Source organism: Bos grunniens, chromosome 28 (genome assembly GCF_055505025.1).
Source record: "Bos grunniens cultivar Pamir isolate PY7600 chromosome 28, Bosgru_T2T1.0, whole genome shotgun sequence".
Taxonomy (NCBI): domain Eukaryota; kingdom Metazoa; phylum Chordata; class Mammalia; order Artiodactyla; family Bovidae; genus Bos; species Bos grunniens.
The window spans coordinates 22,098,791-22,113,338 of record NC_141192.1 but is presented as its reverse complement, the minus strand read 5'-3'; the positions used below and the strand labels follow the sequence as shown (position 1 = coordinate 22,113,338).

General features: G+C 37.6%; 1 protein-coding gene across 2 annotated transcripts in view; it reads right to left on the bottom strand.

The window, feature by feature from the left end:
* Window positions 1-14,548, bottom strand: part of CTNNA3 (catenin alpha 3) — a 1,912,303-nt gene that overhangs the window by 1,848,368 nt on the left and 49,387 nt on the right. For both annotated transcript variants that reach the window (XM_086381634.1, XM_086381633.1), the window contains exon 2: window positions 5,001-5,104. In XM_086381634.1, coding sequence (XP_086237760.1) covers window positions 5,001-5,099 — 99 coding nt within the window. In that variant the 5' untranslated portion in view covers window positions 5,100-5,104. The remainder of the gene's footprint in view (window positions 1-5,000; window positions 5,105-14,548) is intronic.

Here is a 14,548-nt window from a genome sequence, read left to right as displayed (position 1 = left end):
TATAGAACAGTCTTATGGACTCTGTGGGAGAGGGAGAGGGTGGGAAGACCTGGGAGAATGACATTGAAACATGTAAAATATCATGTAAGAAACGAGTTGCCAGTCCAGCCAGGTTCGATGCACGATACTGGATGCTTGGGGCTAGTGCACTGGGATGACCCAGAGGGATGGTATAGGGAGGGAGGAGGGAGGAGGGTTCAGGATGGGGAACACATGTATACCTGTGGTGGATTCATTTTGATATTTGGCAAAACTAATACAATTATGTAAAGTTTAAAAATAAAATAAAATTAAAAAAGAATCAAAGAAATATAAGTAAAAGGTATCATGCTCATTCAAAATGGCCCCTAAAATGACAGAAAACAACCACAGACAAATGATAACTTTTCTGAAAGAAACAAAGGAAATTATATTCTAGAACGCTAAGAAGCCAAAGGAGGTCCTCTCCCTGCTACCTGGAAGTCAATCAAATCTCTCTGTAGAACAACGGGAATAAACCCTTTGGGCATCAACATCTAGACTGGGGTGTATCAGAGAAGTCCTCCATTAGAAGTCAAAGAGGAAAGAAAAACATGGTGCTTAGAAAAAGAATTAGTGTCTAGTTTGTCATCTAGACACTTAAGACAAGGAGAAGAGAGAAATTAAGGGAAAAGCTGAAAGGGGTTGTTCTCAAAGGAATTTCATGTGATTCTAGGTACACATAATTCATTGGGGCATATGTGACAGAGTGAAGCACAGTTTGGAAGAAAGGTATTTTCTCCTCTTCTGAAAAAGCCCAGTGTCATTCTGCTACTTTGAAAATTTAGAGGTACTGAGACCTTGGCATGTCCATTTCCAGTCTTAAAAATGGGCATCTTTGGCAGTTACCTTCTACACATCAACTAGAGGAAACCAGGCAAAGTGGAAAAACATGGCAGATAGACTAGTTTGGGAGAACTGATGAGTCAAACATCAGAGACTTCAAAAACTGGAGATGAAGGGAAGAGCAGAAGAGAAGCTTTACAGGAAAATCTCCTATAATAAGTAAGTGAAGGCCGTTACAAGAACCCTTGATTACTGCCACTAATGGAACTTCTTCTGAAGTTTCAGCCACTGATGAAGAGGTAGGAGGCCAGGGAATCAGCTGACAAAGGAAGACAAGCATCAGGGCTATACGGTAGATGCTCAAGGAAACCGGAAACTGTGAGGCCCCACAGAGGCTAGAGTATTATTTTAAGACTAGTTTGTGGTTTGGAAATTGGATGGATCCATTAAAACCATGGGAGCTAGGAAACCTTATTGTCCCTCAACAGCATGAGTTTGTGGATGCAAACTTGAAAATTGCTCCAACAGAACTCTCCTCCATATCTCTACTTCTTTCTGTGTGTTGCTCGGCTTTGCACACGATATAACTGTTTAATGCTGGGTAACTGCTTAACTATACCCAAAGTCAATCCCCAAAAGAGAGGATGGCAATAGGACCAATTTACCATCATACCCCAGAGGCAGAGCTCTCATGCCAGACTGCCTCACCGGCTTCTTGCCAACCTATAATTGTCAATAAGTCAGTTGCCCACCCTGATAAGGTCAGATGTGATCAGAGTGGAAAGGTGACTAATCAGATGGAGACTTAATGAAAAAAGAACCCCTGAAAAGGTAGCAATGGAAAAATAAAGGTTTTCAGGGCTATTCACAAATATTCCCATCCTCCTGGGCACAGAACAAGATCACACATCTAGCATCCCCACTGACCACATGACTTGCTTTGACAAAAGCAATGTGAGTGGAACTGACATATGTCACATCCAGGTGGACAATTTAGGAGCCCTTGCATGATTCACAGTGTTCCCTTTCCCTGTTGTAACCATAGTGGAAATAAATATAGATGGAATATACATTAGCCTGGGTCCCTGAGTGCCTAAATTAAAGCAAAGACCTCCCAGCCAACTCACTTTAAACATGTAGCTTGAGCAGGAAATGAACCTTTGTTAAGCCAAAATCACTGCAGATGGTGATTGCAGCCATGAAATTAAAAGACGCTTACTCCTTGGAAGGAAAGTTATGACCAACTTAGACAGCATATTAAAAAGCAGAGACATTATTTTTCCAGTAGTCATGTATGGATGTGAGAGTTGGACTATAAAGAAAGCTGAGCGCTGAAGAATTGATGCTTTTGAACTGTGGTGTTGGAGAAGACTCTTGAGAGTCCCTTGGACTGCAAGGAGAGCCAACCAGTCCATCATAAAGGAGATAAGTCCTGGGTGTTCATTGGAAGGACTGATGTTGAAGCCGAAACTCCAATATTTTGGCCACCTGATGCGAAGAGCTGACTCATTTGAAAAGACCCTAATGCTGGGAAAGATTGAGGGCAGGAGAAGAAGGGGACAACAGAGAATGAGATGGTTGGATGGCATCACCAACTCAATGGACATGGGTTTTGGTAGACTCCAGGAGGTGGTGATGGACAGGGAGTCCTGGCATGCTGCAGTTCATGGGGTCACAAAGAGTTGGACATGACTGAGCGACTGAACTGGACTGAACTGAACTGAAGCCTCAAGAGATTTGGAGGTGGCTTTATCATAGCATAACCTAGCTTATGCTGACTGATAAAAAATTGAGCAGATATTCTTAAACTTGACCCAACGCATATTATAGAGTATATAAAAGCCATCCCTAAGGGACTCCCAGAAATAGATGTGAAACACTATCAAAGTGGAAACCATGAAAAGGCTAAGAGGTCCTACAAGAGTTAGAAGTGAGAGACAGTGATAATGTTTATTACTATTGATCTAACTCTATATTTACCACTTGAAAACATGAAATATATTTACGTCAGAAAATATATTTGAACCTTTGCCCCCGCAAAAGATCTTCTGTCTTCATTGGAGATAACATTATGAGGAGCTTGTTATTGTTCTTAAGAGATTTTAAATTAATTGTTCTAGCTCACATTCTACATGAATCTGACACATAGAAAATTATATTCTGTGACAAATAAGATTATAGATGGGTCCATTATGTAACAACTGTAGCATGCTTTAGCAGTTTATATCTCCTTCAGAGAGTATACAACATAGAGATGTAAATTCTTTTAATCGCAATTCTGCATAAATAGACTTTCTGCACTGCATTGCCAAACTTGGATCTTGAAAGTGATAAAGTACAGATGCCTACAGTTGCAATCATAAAAATGTAATTGCTGAGAAAAAAATTATTTCTGATCCATTGGAGGAATTTATTACAGAAGGATGCAACTGTGTAAGTTATCACACATAGAAAATGAAAGTGAATGACTGAAATATATCCCAGCCTGAACATCCCTGCAAAATGACCTAGTGATTTACCTGTGCCCAAAAGAAAAAAAATAGATTAAAGATAAATCAAGTTTGGTCGGAAAGACTGGTAACTATAAAAAGAGCAGAATAAAGATTTATGAATCAATGAATTTAGAAGTCAGAGTGACATAATAATATCTATGACCAATTACTCCAAAAATTAAAATGTAATTTTGACTTTGAGTTATATACAGAGATGGTAAGTAATTTCTGTGGAACCTTGAAAGCAAAGGAACATAACATGAAGATAAATAATGACAAAAGGTGAGACTTTTTTAATGGGATTACTAAATGATAACTTTATCTGGTGGCATTATGAACTTAAAGATCATGTTCCAAAAGAACATTCTTTTGGAATGTTTTCCACTATAATCAGAGACTATATTACATGCTTAAAATGAACAATGTAACAATTTCAAATTAAACACTCTGAAAAAAAAGAATGTGATGATATATTTAGTATGATGTTATTCTAGTAAAAAATCTTTAATTTAATGGAATTTTTTATTGTATTGATAGGTAATACATGATCAAAGTGACGAGAAGGTTGTTCATCAAATCCAAATTAATGACTCTGACTTTGAAATGTACTGGTTTTTTGTAAGGAGAATCCCATTATAATGAAAATCAAGAGCTTGGGCAAATAATTTTATTGTACAAAAATTCTCTTTTTAACATGAGACCATTCTGTGGGTGGCAAAGACAGGGACTTCAGTGAAGTTTCAGAGTCATCTAATATCAATTTCATACCAGATATTAGTATCTTATAGACTGCCAAAGTTCATGATTAAGCTATCATCAGTGAGGCACATGTTTTAAATCATCTTTCCAGTAGGAGATATGCTAAGTAAAAATATGTACAAAGCTTACTCTTAGAGCTACTCTCCTCCCCACCATCCACCTCACAAAGAAGACAAGCAGAAAATGTTTAAATCAGAGGTAAGGTCAGTGTCATTTCTCACTTAAGAAACCCTAGAGTACTTCAAGGCCTTAGAAAAAGGGACAATTTGTCTTAGGGGATATGATGGAAGGTAAGTCTAAAGAGGAGTTTTCTCACAAATTTGGGGTTAAAAACAAAAAATTTAAATCTATACTATAGTGTAAGTTTCTCCAAGCTCTACTCTAAGAAAAGCCAATAAATAAAACCTGGGCTTACATAATAAAGTCAGAGAATCATTATGCATATTATCAAGGAATTATTCACTTTATGGAAAGATTTTTATTATAGAATAACTTAAATATCTGCTTTTCTCATACATTTTGGTATTTTAAAATAATTTCCTATTTGACAGATGAGCCACCATGTGCTCTGAGGCAAGTCACTGAAATTCTTTAGGCTGTTTCTAGCTGTTTCCTTTTCTGTGTAATAAGAATGGTTTTAACCATGCTGCCTGCCTCGCTCAGTTTTCATGACAATTGAACAAGATAATTTGCATAAAGGTACTTTCAAAACTGCATATGCATATTATTACTTTTTTGCTTTTTAAAGAGAATCTGGGGAGGAACTTTCAGAATGTTATCATTATTATTACTAAATAGATACCTTCGTACACTTTAAAACATCTTAAAAGACAATTTTGGATAACATATCATTCTATAAAAATCAAATCTTTCCATTATTTATTTTTCCTATGTTCTTAGTACTTTTGCAGTTACTATTCATTGTAATTTCCATGTTATCAATACCTGGATTATGAGAGGCTCCAGTAGTTTCTCTACAGTGAATGTCTGGACCCGCAGATCCTGAGGATTGATACTCAGTGTGATTGGTGTTTCAGCTGACATGCTGCCTGTGCACAAAAACAAAAAGACATTTACTAATAAAGAAAAAATACTTTCTAGAGGAAAGCACTAATGAAAATCATAGCATATGTGTGCTTAGTATTCACGCACCTCCTCCTGCTATCAGCTGTAGCCCTCAGAGGACAAAGGTGCCAAGTCCACCAACAGAGATACAAGGTATTCCCCAACTGTTTTCTCAGGTCATGTTTCTGGGCTTGGGTCCTCTAACAAATTAATTTATGCTGGTTTGTTCATGACTAAAATTATAACCCAGCCAAGGTGAGTTTGCATTTGATCAGGAGTCTTAACTAAAAAAAGAATGGCTGAGTTGGTGAGAGATATCTTGCAGCAAACACATGCTTTGACTTCCATGAAATCATAAGCACTAAGGCAGCTAGAGCCCATATTTTGCCTGTTGTTAATGATCATTCAGATGAGGAATCAGGTAGGACTTTGGAAGACATGATACATCTCTCTATTTGGGGAATCATTTGAGGGTTTTGATTTGAAGAAGAACGTTTTGGGCAATTTACTTTCCTTTACAGAAAAGAAACTAACATAAATTGGCATCGTTATTATAAAAAGAAAGACAAATCTTCATATTTGGGCAAGACAAAATAAGAAAAACATTGCAAACCATTCTTTCAGACCTTAATATAAATCTTAAATGTTGGTTCAGTGAGACTTTTCAATAAGAATACATATATAGCAAGTGACCATGTATAGAATTTCATAACATATTCAAAGTAACACATCAGCCATGAAGACTATTACCCAAATTTCTAAGCCCACAAATCTATATTAACTTATTCACAGTCAATAATCTTCCAGCAAGTATTTACTGAAGGTTCACAAGATAACAGTAAGAAATACATCTGTACTATATATAACTTGGCTTATTATTAGCCTATAAACTATTATAGTCTATAGAAGTATGTGTTACTATCAATGCACAAATTTTTCCATTTAGTTGTTGCCTATTTTCTTTCAAAGTTTCTTCCAAACTTTCTTCTACATTTCTTATTTTCTTACAAAGTTCATTCATAAAACCAAGGTTGGTTTTGGTTTTACAAATGGACTATGGAGATAGATGAATAAGTGAAAGAAAGAATGACACATTTTCATGAAATCATGTTTTATCCCAGAATCAGTCCTTTCAACACTCCTCTCAATCTCAGGGATTCTAGGAAAGAGTAGTGTTCTTTTTTCTATACCTCTGCCTCCAACCCCTAAGGGAAGTCAGAATCTCAGGGTAGGGTCCATGTTCACTCCAACTCCTTGCCCGAGAGTCTGCACCTATTCTCCTTCTTCCTTTCTCAGATCCCACTGTTTTAGTTCCACATAATCAGCATCTCTCTGCCCTTCAGCCTCTCACGCTCTCTCACATCCTTCCCCTGGATCCATAAATGTTTTAGTGTATATATATCCAAAGATAATCATGATCTCTTCATGTACATGTAACTGAAAAGATCAGTGCTTCACTAAGCCTATACTATATGCCTGATACATGTACAGAGAGAGAGATGCACAAACAAAACCACCCTGTACAAAAAAAAAAAAAAATCTTCCTTATTGGCTCTTTTCTTGATGTAATTTAATTCTTAGATAATAATACTTTGTTAAATAGAGGCAAATATTATAGAGCCTAGAAACCTTCAGATCAGATCAGTCGCTCAGTCGTGTCCGACTCTTTGCGACCCCATGAATTGCAGCACACCAGGCCTCCCTGTCCATCACCAACTCCGGGAGTCCACTCAGACTCACGTCCATCGAGTCAGTGATGCCATCCAGCCATCTCATCATCTGTCGTCCCCTTCTCCTCCTGCCCCCAATCCCTCCCAACATCAGAGTCTTTTCCAATGAGTCAACTCTTCGCATGAGGTGGCCAAAGTACTGGAGTTTCAGCTTTAGCATCAGTCCTTCCAAAGAAATCCCAGGGCTGATCTCCTTCAGAATGGACTGGTTGGATCTCCTTGCAGTCCAAGGGACTCTCAAGAGTCTTCTCCAACACCACAGTTCAAAAGCATCAATTCTTCGGCACTCAGCCTTCTTCACAGTCCAACTCTCACATCCATACATGACCACAGGAAAAACCATAGCCTTAACTAGATGGACCTTTGTTGGCAAAGTAATGTCTCTGCTTTTCAATATGCTATCTAGGTTGGTCATAACTTTCCTTCCAAGCAGTAAGCATCTTTTAATTTCATGGCTGCAGTCACCATCTGCAGTGATTTTGGAGCCCAGAAAAACAAAGTTGGACACTGTTTCCACTGTTTCCCCATCTATTTCCCATGAAGTGATGGGACCGGATGCCATGATCTTCGTTTTCTGAATGTTGAGCTTGGAGTCAACTTTTTCACTCTCCACTTTCACCTTCATCAAGAGGCTTTTTAGTTCCTCTTCACTTTCTGCCATAAGGGTGGTGTCATCTGCATATCTGAGGTTATTGATATTTCTCCCGGCAATCTTGATTGCTCTCCAAATATATGCCACATGGCTACATTCCATGACTCTCTTACTACAAAAATGGATATATAAAGTATTCTTGAGAATAATAAGACTCTGCCAAAGACTGTCTCCAGTGACTCAACAGAGAAATTTGTACAAATAGTCAAAATTGTGATTTCAAATAACTTATAATCAGATAAACTCATAATTAATATTTATAATTCTTTCATATATCTTATTAAAAACAGATAATTATGCTGAAATTTTCAAATGAAACAATTATGACAAATCTAATAATTTAAGAAAGCATTTAAGTACAATCACATCTCCAAAATTGAGTATACTATTAAAAATACTAACACTGTACATACTAATCACTTTTTGTATAGTATCAAAACATTTTCTAGTTAACTGAGGAAACTGATTTGGAGATCAAGGCAATAATAGGCATCAAACTGCAGAATTTTGCAAATGAAGTCAAAGCAAGGTCAAAGTCTGACGAGTTTTTACCAACCTTTTGTAGCCATAATGCAATGTGAATCCAAAACTAAAATCCTGCTAGGGTATGGGTATTATAACCCAAGGCATTTGCACTTCATAATCCACAAAACTTTAAGAGTTAGAAAGTATCTCTGAAACAATTCAAGGACACCTCCTACAGCGTCCTTCATTTCAACAATGTACTGGGAAATGAGATGCTCACTATACCATTAGATGCCAGTGATTACTTTTATAAAGTTCTTCCTCTTGTTGAGTTGAAATCTGACATTTTTTAACTTCTAACCCCTAGAGATAGGTTTATAAAGTGGGAAAGGTTCAGGTTTGGAAACAAAGCAGACTAGATTAAACCCCAATTTTCAGAACTTAAGGGAGGAAAACAAATCTCTTGACAACAGTAATAGATGTCTCCAGGGGTAGTCTGTAAGGCGGAACAAAGTATCATGTGGATACTTCCTTTCTCCCAGGTTGCCTTTGTCCATATGCCTACATTTTCTTTACTCCACTTTATTCCTTGCTTTAAATTGAGCTTATAGCAATTTAAAACTCATTCAGTTTAACAAGTATTTCACTTTTAAGTGAAGTTAACTCTGAGAGGTCATGGGGGATACACATTCTATTAATGCTTCAGAAGAGTCCATGAGACCAAGGTGATGTGTCTTCCCAGAGCTCATATATACCCTTTCTGACACACTCAGTACCCCCAACTCTCTACTTAGTCCAAGTCCACTTCCAATGCCTATGCCAGCCTCTTTCTGCAACCCAAACTTCTAAGTGCAAATGACAACATGCCCATCCCCATACCTGAGAGGTAGCCAAGAGGCCGCTGTTTGCTGATGAGTATTATGGAGCTCAGACATGCAAGTTGTCCATTTGCATGTACCCAAGGCCTCTCAAGTACAAGATAGAGCCAGAAGTGGAAAGGAAAGGAAGCTGACCATCAGGGGCAGCACCTCATTCTAACAGGAAACGTCAAGGAATACAAGAATTCTAAATCCAGATCTATATCTTTCAGGTCAATTTGGAGGTATAGTTCCCAAGGCAGAAAGATAAGAGGATAGAACCTATTTTAGCAACTTGTTAGCTTTATTTGTAGCTTTCACATATGTAAGTATGGTATGCAGGCCTCCATGTATATTTTCATTCTGCTGACTACAAATGTTAAGGACAGAACTACCCAAACTTTCTAGCACTCCATATCACCAAGTTCTGCCCTTTTAGTCAGATTTGCTCTTTCATTCTATCCTCAATCTTCTAAAACATGCAGTTAACACAGAGGTACAGTAAAAAGGCATCAGTTCTTCCACATTTAGGGAAAGACTTTCAAGCTTCTGCAACAAAATTACTTCTATTTTCCTCTCTGTTTCCCCCTCATTCAAATACTCTCTGTTATTACTTTTCCTTAAGTTTACTTGTTTCCATGCAAGAGTTGTTATTCGCTGCATATATTTCTTTACTCCTTTTATTAAAATTATTTTTGTGAACATTCAGCATTACATTCATGAGAAAATAAACAATTTAAAAACTTAAAAATACAACAAAATTCATAATTTATTGATATCTATGAAGATTAAATTGTTTTTCCATGTACCTATGTTTTTTATTACTTATTTATTATTGACCCTTTCTCATGTGATTTTTCTCTAAGTAATCATTATACATCATCTCTATTAACATGGTTCTTTCTATGCCCTAATTATTGTCACAACATTAACACACACACACATGCATATGTGTATGAACACATTCACATGCCTTTGATGGCTTTATCTGAGAATAGATTTCTTTCCTTCAAGTTTAAAGTGCTTTGATGGTGTCAACAATTCTTCTATGAAAAGTATCTTTGGGCTTCATGAGATCCATTTGGGATCTCATATAGTGAAATAGAAAAGGGAAATACTTTTAGTAGGTCACAATCCCCACCATCTTCAGTGGTAAAGAATCTGCCTGTCAATGCAGGAGATGTGGATTCAATCCCTGGGTCAGGAAGATCCCCTGGAGAAGGAAATGACAACCCACTCCAGTATTCTTGCCTGGGAAATCCCATGGACAGAGGAGCTTGGCAGGCTACAGTGCATGGGGTCACAAAAGAATTGGACATGACTTAGTGACTAAACAACAAAAAAAATCCCATGATCATTACAAATGTTAATATTAGCTGACACTGTACTTCTAAAATATCAGAAGAAAGGGTGAGCAACTAATTAAGGGTTTCCAAGTACTGAGATAGCTTCATGAAAGAGAACATTTATTTTAATTATCATTAAAAATTTCTATTGAGTACAAAACAAAAGTAGGCTTCACTCTCCCTCATCGGCATCCCGTAGAAGGTTTAGCTGAATGTGGTTAGGAGTAATGTGAAGGAGTGGAACCAAATGTTAATTGACCAAAAAATCATCTAAATTACAATAAACAGGTTTAAGTAAAGAAAAGGAAAACGGGGCATGGGGGATTTACTGCATAATTTAATCACAATTGATTTTGTAAAATTAAGTCTTAGCTAGAGTGAAACCAAATGGAAAGGGGACAACTATAATTTTAAAAATTTCCACTATAATGTCTACACATAGCTATTTTCCAAGTGTACCTCCATCCCCACCCCAAATCCCCACTTCCATGCTTCCAATGCAATCATCTACTGGATTGTTTGTCCTGTCAAGAAAGAAATACACACATCTTTTACTCATTTGGTGAAAAAAAGGAACTTAGGTTTGTCAGAGTCAATAAAATCAAGCAATTGTCTAATAATTGAATTTCTCTCTTTTCAGATGTTCTTCTTACATTTTACAATACTTTCCATGTATTTATTTAAGATCAATAATCAGTGTAAGCTCTTCTACCTTGCCTTTTGGTCAGTTATAAGACCTAAGTGATTTGAGATCAGAGGCACCCCTAGACTATAGGGCACCATTCATTTATTCACTAATTCAACTTATATTTATTGTTTCTACTTTGTGCTAGTCATGGGAAAGGAGAGAGCATAAACAGTAAACCTTATAACAGTAACATCATTTAGTGCCTTAGAAAAAGACATGCTAGCAAAAAAAGAAAAACAGAGTAAGTGATAAGAGAGTTGGGAGCAGACTGCAATATTAAATAAGATAAATATTAACCTCAATGAGAAGAGTACATTTGAGCAACGACTTCAGGAGGTTAGGAAATTAGCCAAGCAGAGGTCTGGGAGAAGAGCATTCTAGGCAGAGATAACAACTGGAGAAAAAACCTAATGACAGGAGAGTACTGTTTGCAGATGAGCAAGGAGGCCAGGGTAAGTGGCTTGGCGTGAACTAAAAAAGCATAGTAAAAGAGAAGGTCAGAATGGTAATGGAGTTAGTTAAGGGGGGTACAGGGGGGAAGCACAGATCATATCAAACCATGAGACATCATGCAGGGGTTTGAACACTGGAGAAACATAATCTGTTTTATATTTTGAAAGGATCACTCTGGTGAATAAAAGGAAGTATTGAAGGCAAGAGCAAAATTAGGGACACTATTGGGAAACTTCTGTAGTGACCCCGATGAGAGAAAATAATGGCCTAAACCTGACTGGTGGCAGCAGAAATGAACAGAAGTGGTCAGATTGTAGACAATTGTGAACCAATAGGAATTCTGGACCGATTTGAACATAGGATAAAAAGAATTCAAGATAGCTTTAAGTTTTTTATCTGAAGCAACTGGAAGGATGGTAGTGCCATTAACTGAGGTAGGGATGCTGCAGGAGGAACAGGAAGATGAAGAGCCCAGTTTGGGACATGAGTTGAGATACATACAAATATAGGATGTATAATAGACATCCAAGTAAAGATGTTATTAGTAAGTAGGCAGTTAGATATATGAAAGTAGAGTTTGGGAGAGAAGTCTGGGATCAAAATACAGATTTCAGAGTTGACAACATAAAGACAGATGAAATTTGACAACCAAGGAAGATGTGGACCAGAAAGAGACAGGTCGGAGTCAAAGGATTATTGTGAATGAATGGAAATATAGGCAGCAGTACTCAGAGGTTTAGAGAATTAAGATTTGCTTTGAGTGAACTAGTAAAATCTGAGTCTTTCAGGCAGACCAATTAGCAAAAGCCCTGTAGGTGTTAGCAGGAAGGCCCGCAGTTTGTCCAGCAGAGGGAGGACTAGATTTCAGCTCCACTCAGCCCCTCAGCAGGGCAACAACGCAGCAGCCAGTGTGAGAACCACTGCAGCTTCTCCACTCCCACTGTCTACAAAAGGATTCTTAAATTCTACATTTCATCACCATTGGATCTCAGTAATTAAGAGGACTGGCTTTGAAGCTGGTCTGGGTGAGAATCTAGGCTCTGCTCACTGGTGACTTTAGGCAAGTTAGTGAACCTCTCTAAACATCAGCTTCCTCAGAAAAGGAGTATGTAAAGGCTGTATATTGTCACCCTGCTTATTTAACTTATATGCAGAGTACATCATGAGAAACGCTGGGCTGGAGGAAGCACAAGCTGGAATCAAGAAATACCAATAACCTCAGATACGCAAATACCACCACCCTTATGGCAGAAAGTGAAGAAGAACTAAAAAGCCTCTTGATGAAAGTGAAAGAGGAGAGTGAAAAAGTTGGCTTAAAACTCAACATTCAGAAAATGAAGATCATGGCATGCAGTCCCATCACTTCATGGCAAATAGATGGGGAAACAATGGAAACAGTGTCAGACTTTATTTTTGGGGGCTCCAAAATCGCTGCAGATGGTGATTGCAGCCATGAAATTAAAAGACGCTTACTCCTCGGAAGGAAAGTTATGAACAACATAGACAGTATATTAAAAAGCAGCCGTCTAGTCAAGGCTATGGTTTTTCCAGTAGTCATGTATGGATGTGAGAGTTGGACTATAAAGAAAGCTGAGCACCGAAGAATTGATGCTTTTGAACTGTGGTGTTGGAGAAGACTCTTGAGAATCCCTTGGACTGCAAGGAGATCCAACCAGTCCATCCTAAAGGAGATCAGTCCTGGGTGTTCATTGGAAGGACTGATGTTGAAGCTGAAATCCAATACTTTGGCCACCTGATGTGAAGAGCTGACTCATTTGAAAAGACCCTGATGCTGGGAAAGATTGAGGGCAGGAGAAGAAGGGGACGACAGAGGATAAGATGGTTGGATGGCATCACAGACTCAATGGACATGGGTTTGGATGGACTCCAGGAGTTGGTGATGGACAGGGAGGCCTGGCGTGCTGCCATTCATGGGGTCACAAAGAGTCGGACATGACTGAGCAACTGAACTGAACTGAACTGAACTGAAGTGTACCTTCTTCAAAATTATCTTGAAGATTAAAATTAAAAATCCATATATAAGTCGTAACTTAGCCCATGCCTCAGACACCTATTAAGAGCTCAATAAATATTAGTTGATATTATTATCCCCTTTTCAGTAGGAATGTAGCATCTACTTGTCTACATTTAGGTTAAAAATACCTCTTTCATCTATAGAGCCTGTAATTATTATTCAAGAATGTTTTTGCTCTTTGTTCCCATAATGAAAGGGCTTAACACAAAGCTTCCCTCTAGTGACTCATTTCATTGGATCTCTTGACTTCAAAATCTAAGGCATATTAATGCCTACATGTGCATTAATTAGAAATGCAGCATGCCTAAATACTCTAAAAAATTCCTAAGGCACAACAGCCTCATAAAGAGTCTTGAGCCCCTTGAAATCAATTCTAGAGTGAGACATAAGAGGTACGTTCCAGAGATAGGGCTACAATTGTTTTATTTTGTTCGGTTGGTTGGTTGACTTTTTTAGGATTTTTGTTTTCTTTTGTTTTAAGAATAAAACAGAGCAAAGGAAATACAATAGAATGTATATATTCCAACATTCCCAACTCTTTGCGACCCCATGGACTGAAGCCCACTAGGCTCCTCTGTCCGTGGGATTTTCCAGGCAAGAATGCTGGAGTGGGTTGACATTTCCTTCTCCAGGTGATCTTCCCAACCCAGGGATCGAACCCAGGTCTCCTGCACTGTAGGCAGATTCTTTACTGACTGAGCTACAAGGGAAGCCCCCCAACAATGTGGTAAGGCTACAACTATTAAAAGTACCATATGTCCAGATTCATGAGACTGAAATTTTTATTTCCTTAACTTTTAAGAATTCTGGATTTCAATATAGCAAAAAAAAAAAAAAAAAAAATCACATTTTATAATAAAATGTAAATATCTTTAGCAGGTTACAATTCAAACTTTCAAAGGCTTCTTGGAAGCATTTGAAGTTCTTTCTAACAACCTTTGGATAGTAATCTTGCTGGTGTTTTTTGAAAAATAATCAAACTGAGCTCCTCCCCCCAAAAAAATTGTTTTATGGATTCTTTATAAGAAAATACAAATTAAATTAAATTCAAACATTTGTTTCTTCTGTTCATGGTAACCAAAATAAAACTTGTTTCCCCACATACAACCTGAATGAGAGCTGCAAAAAAAGATTAAAAAAAAAAATCCAAATGAATGACTTAACTAACATGAAATAAAACAAAGGAAAACATCAGATTCTAT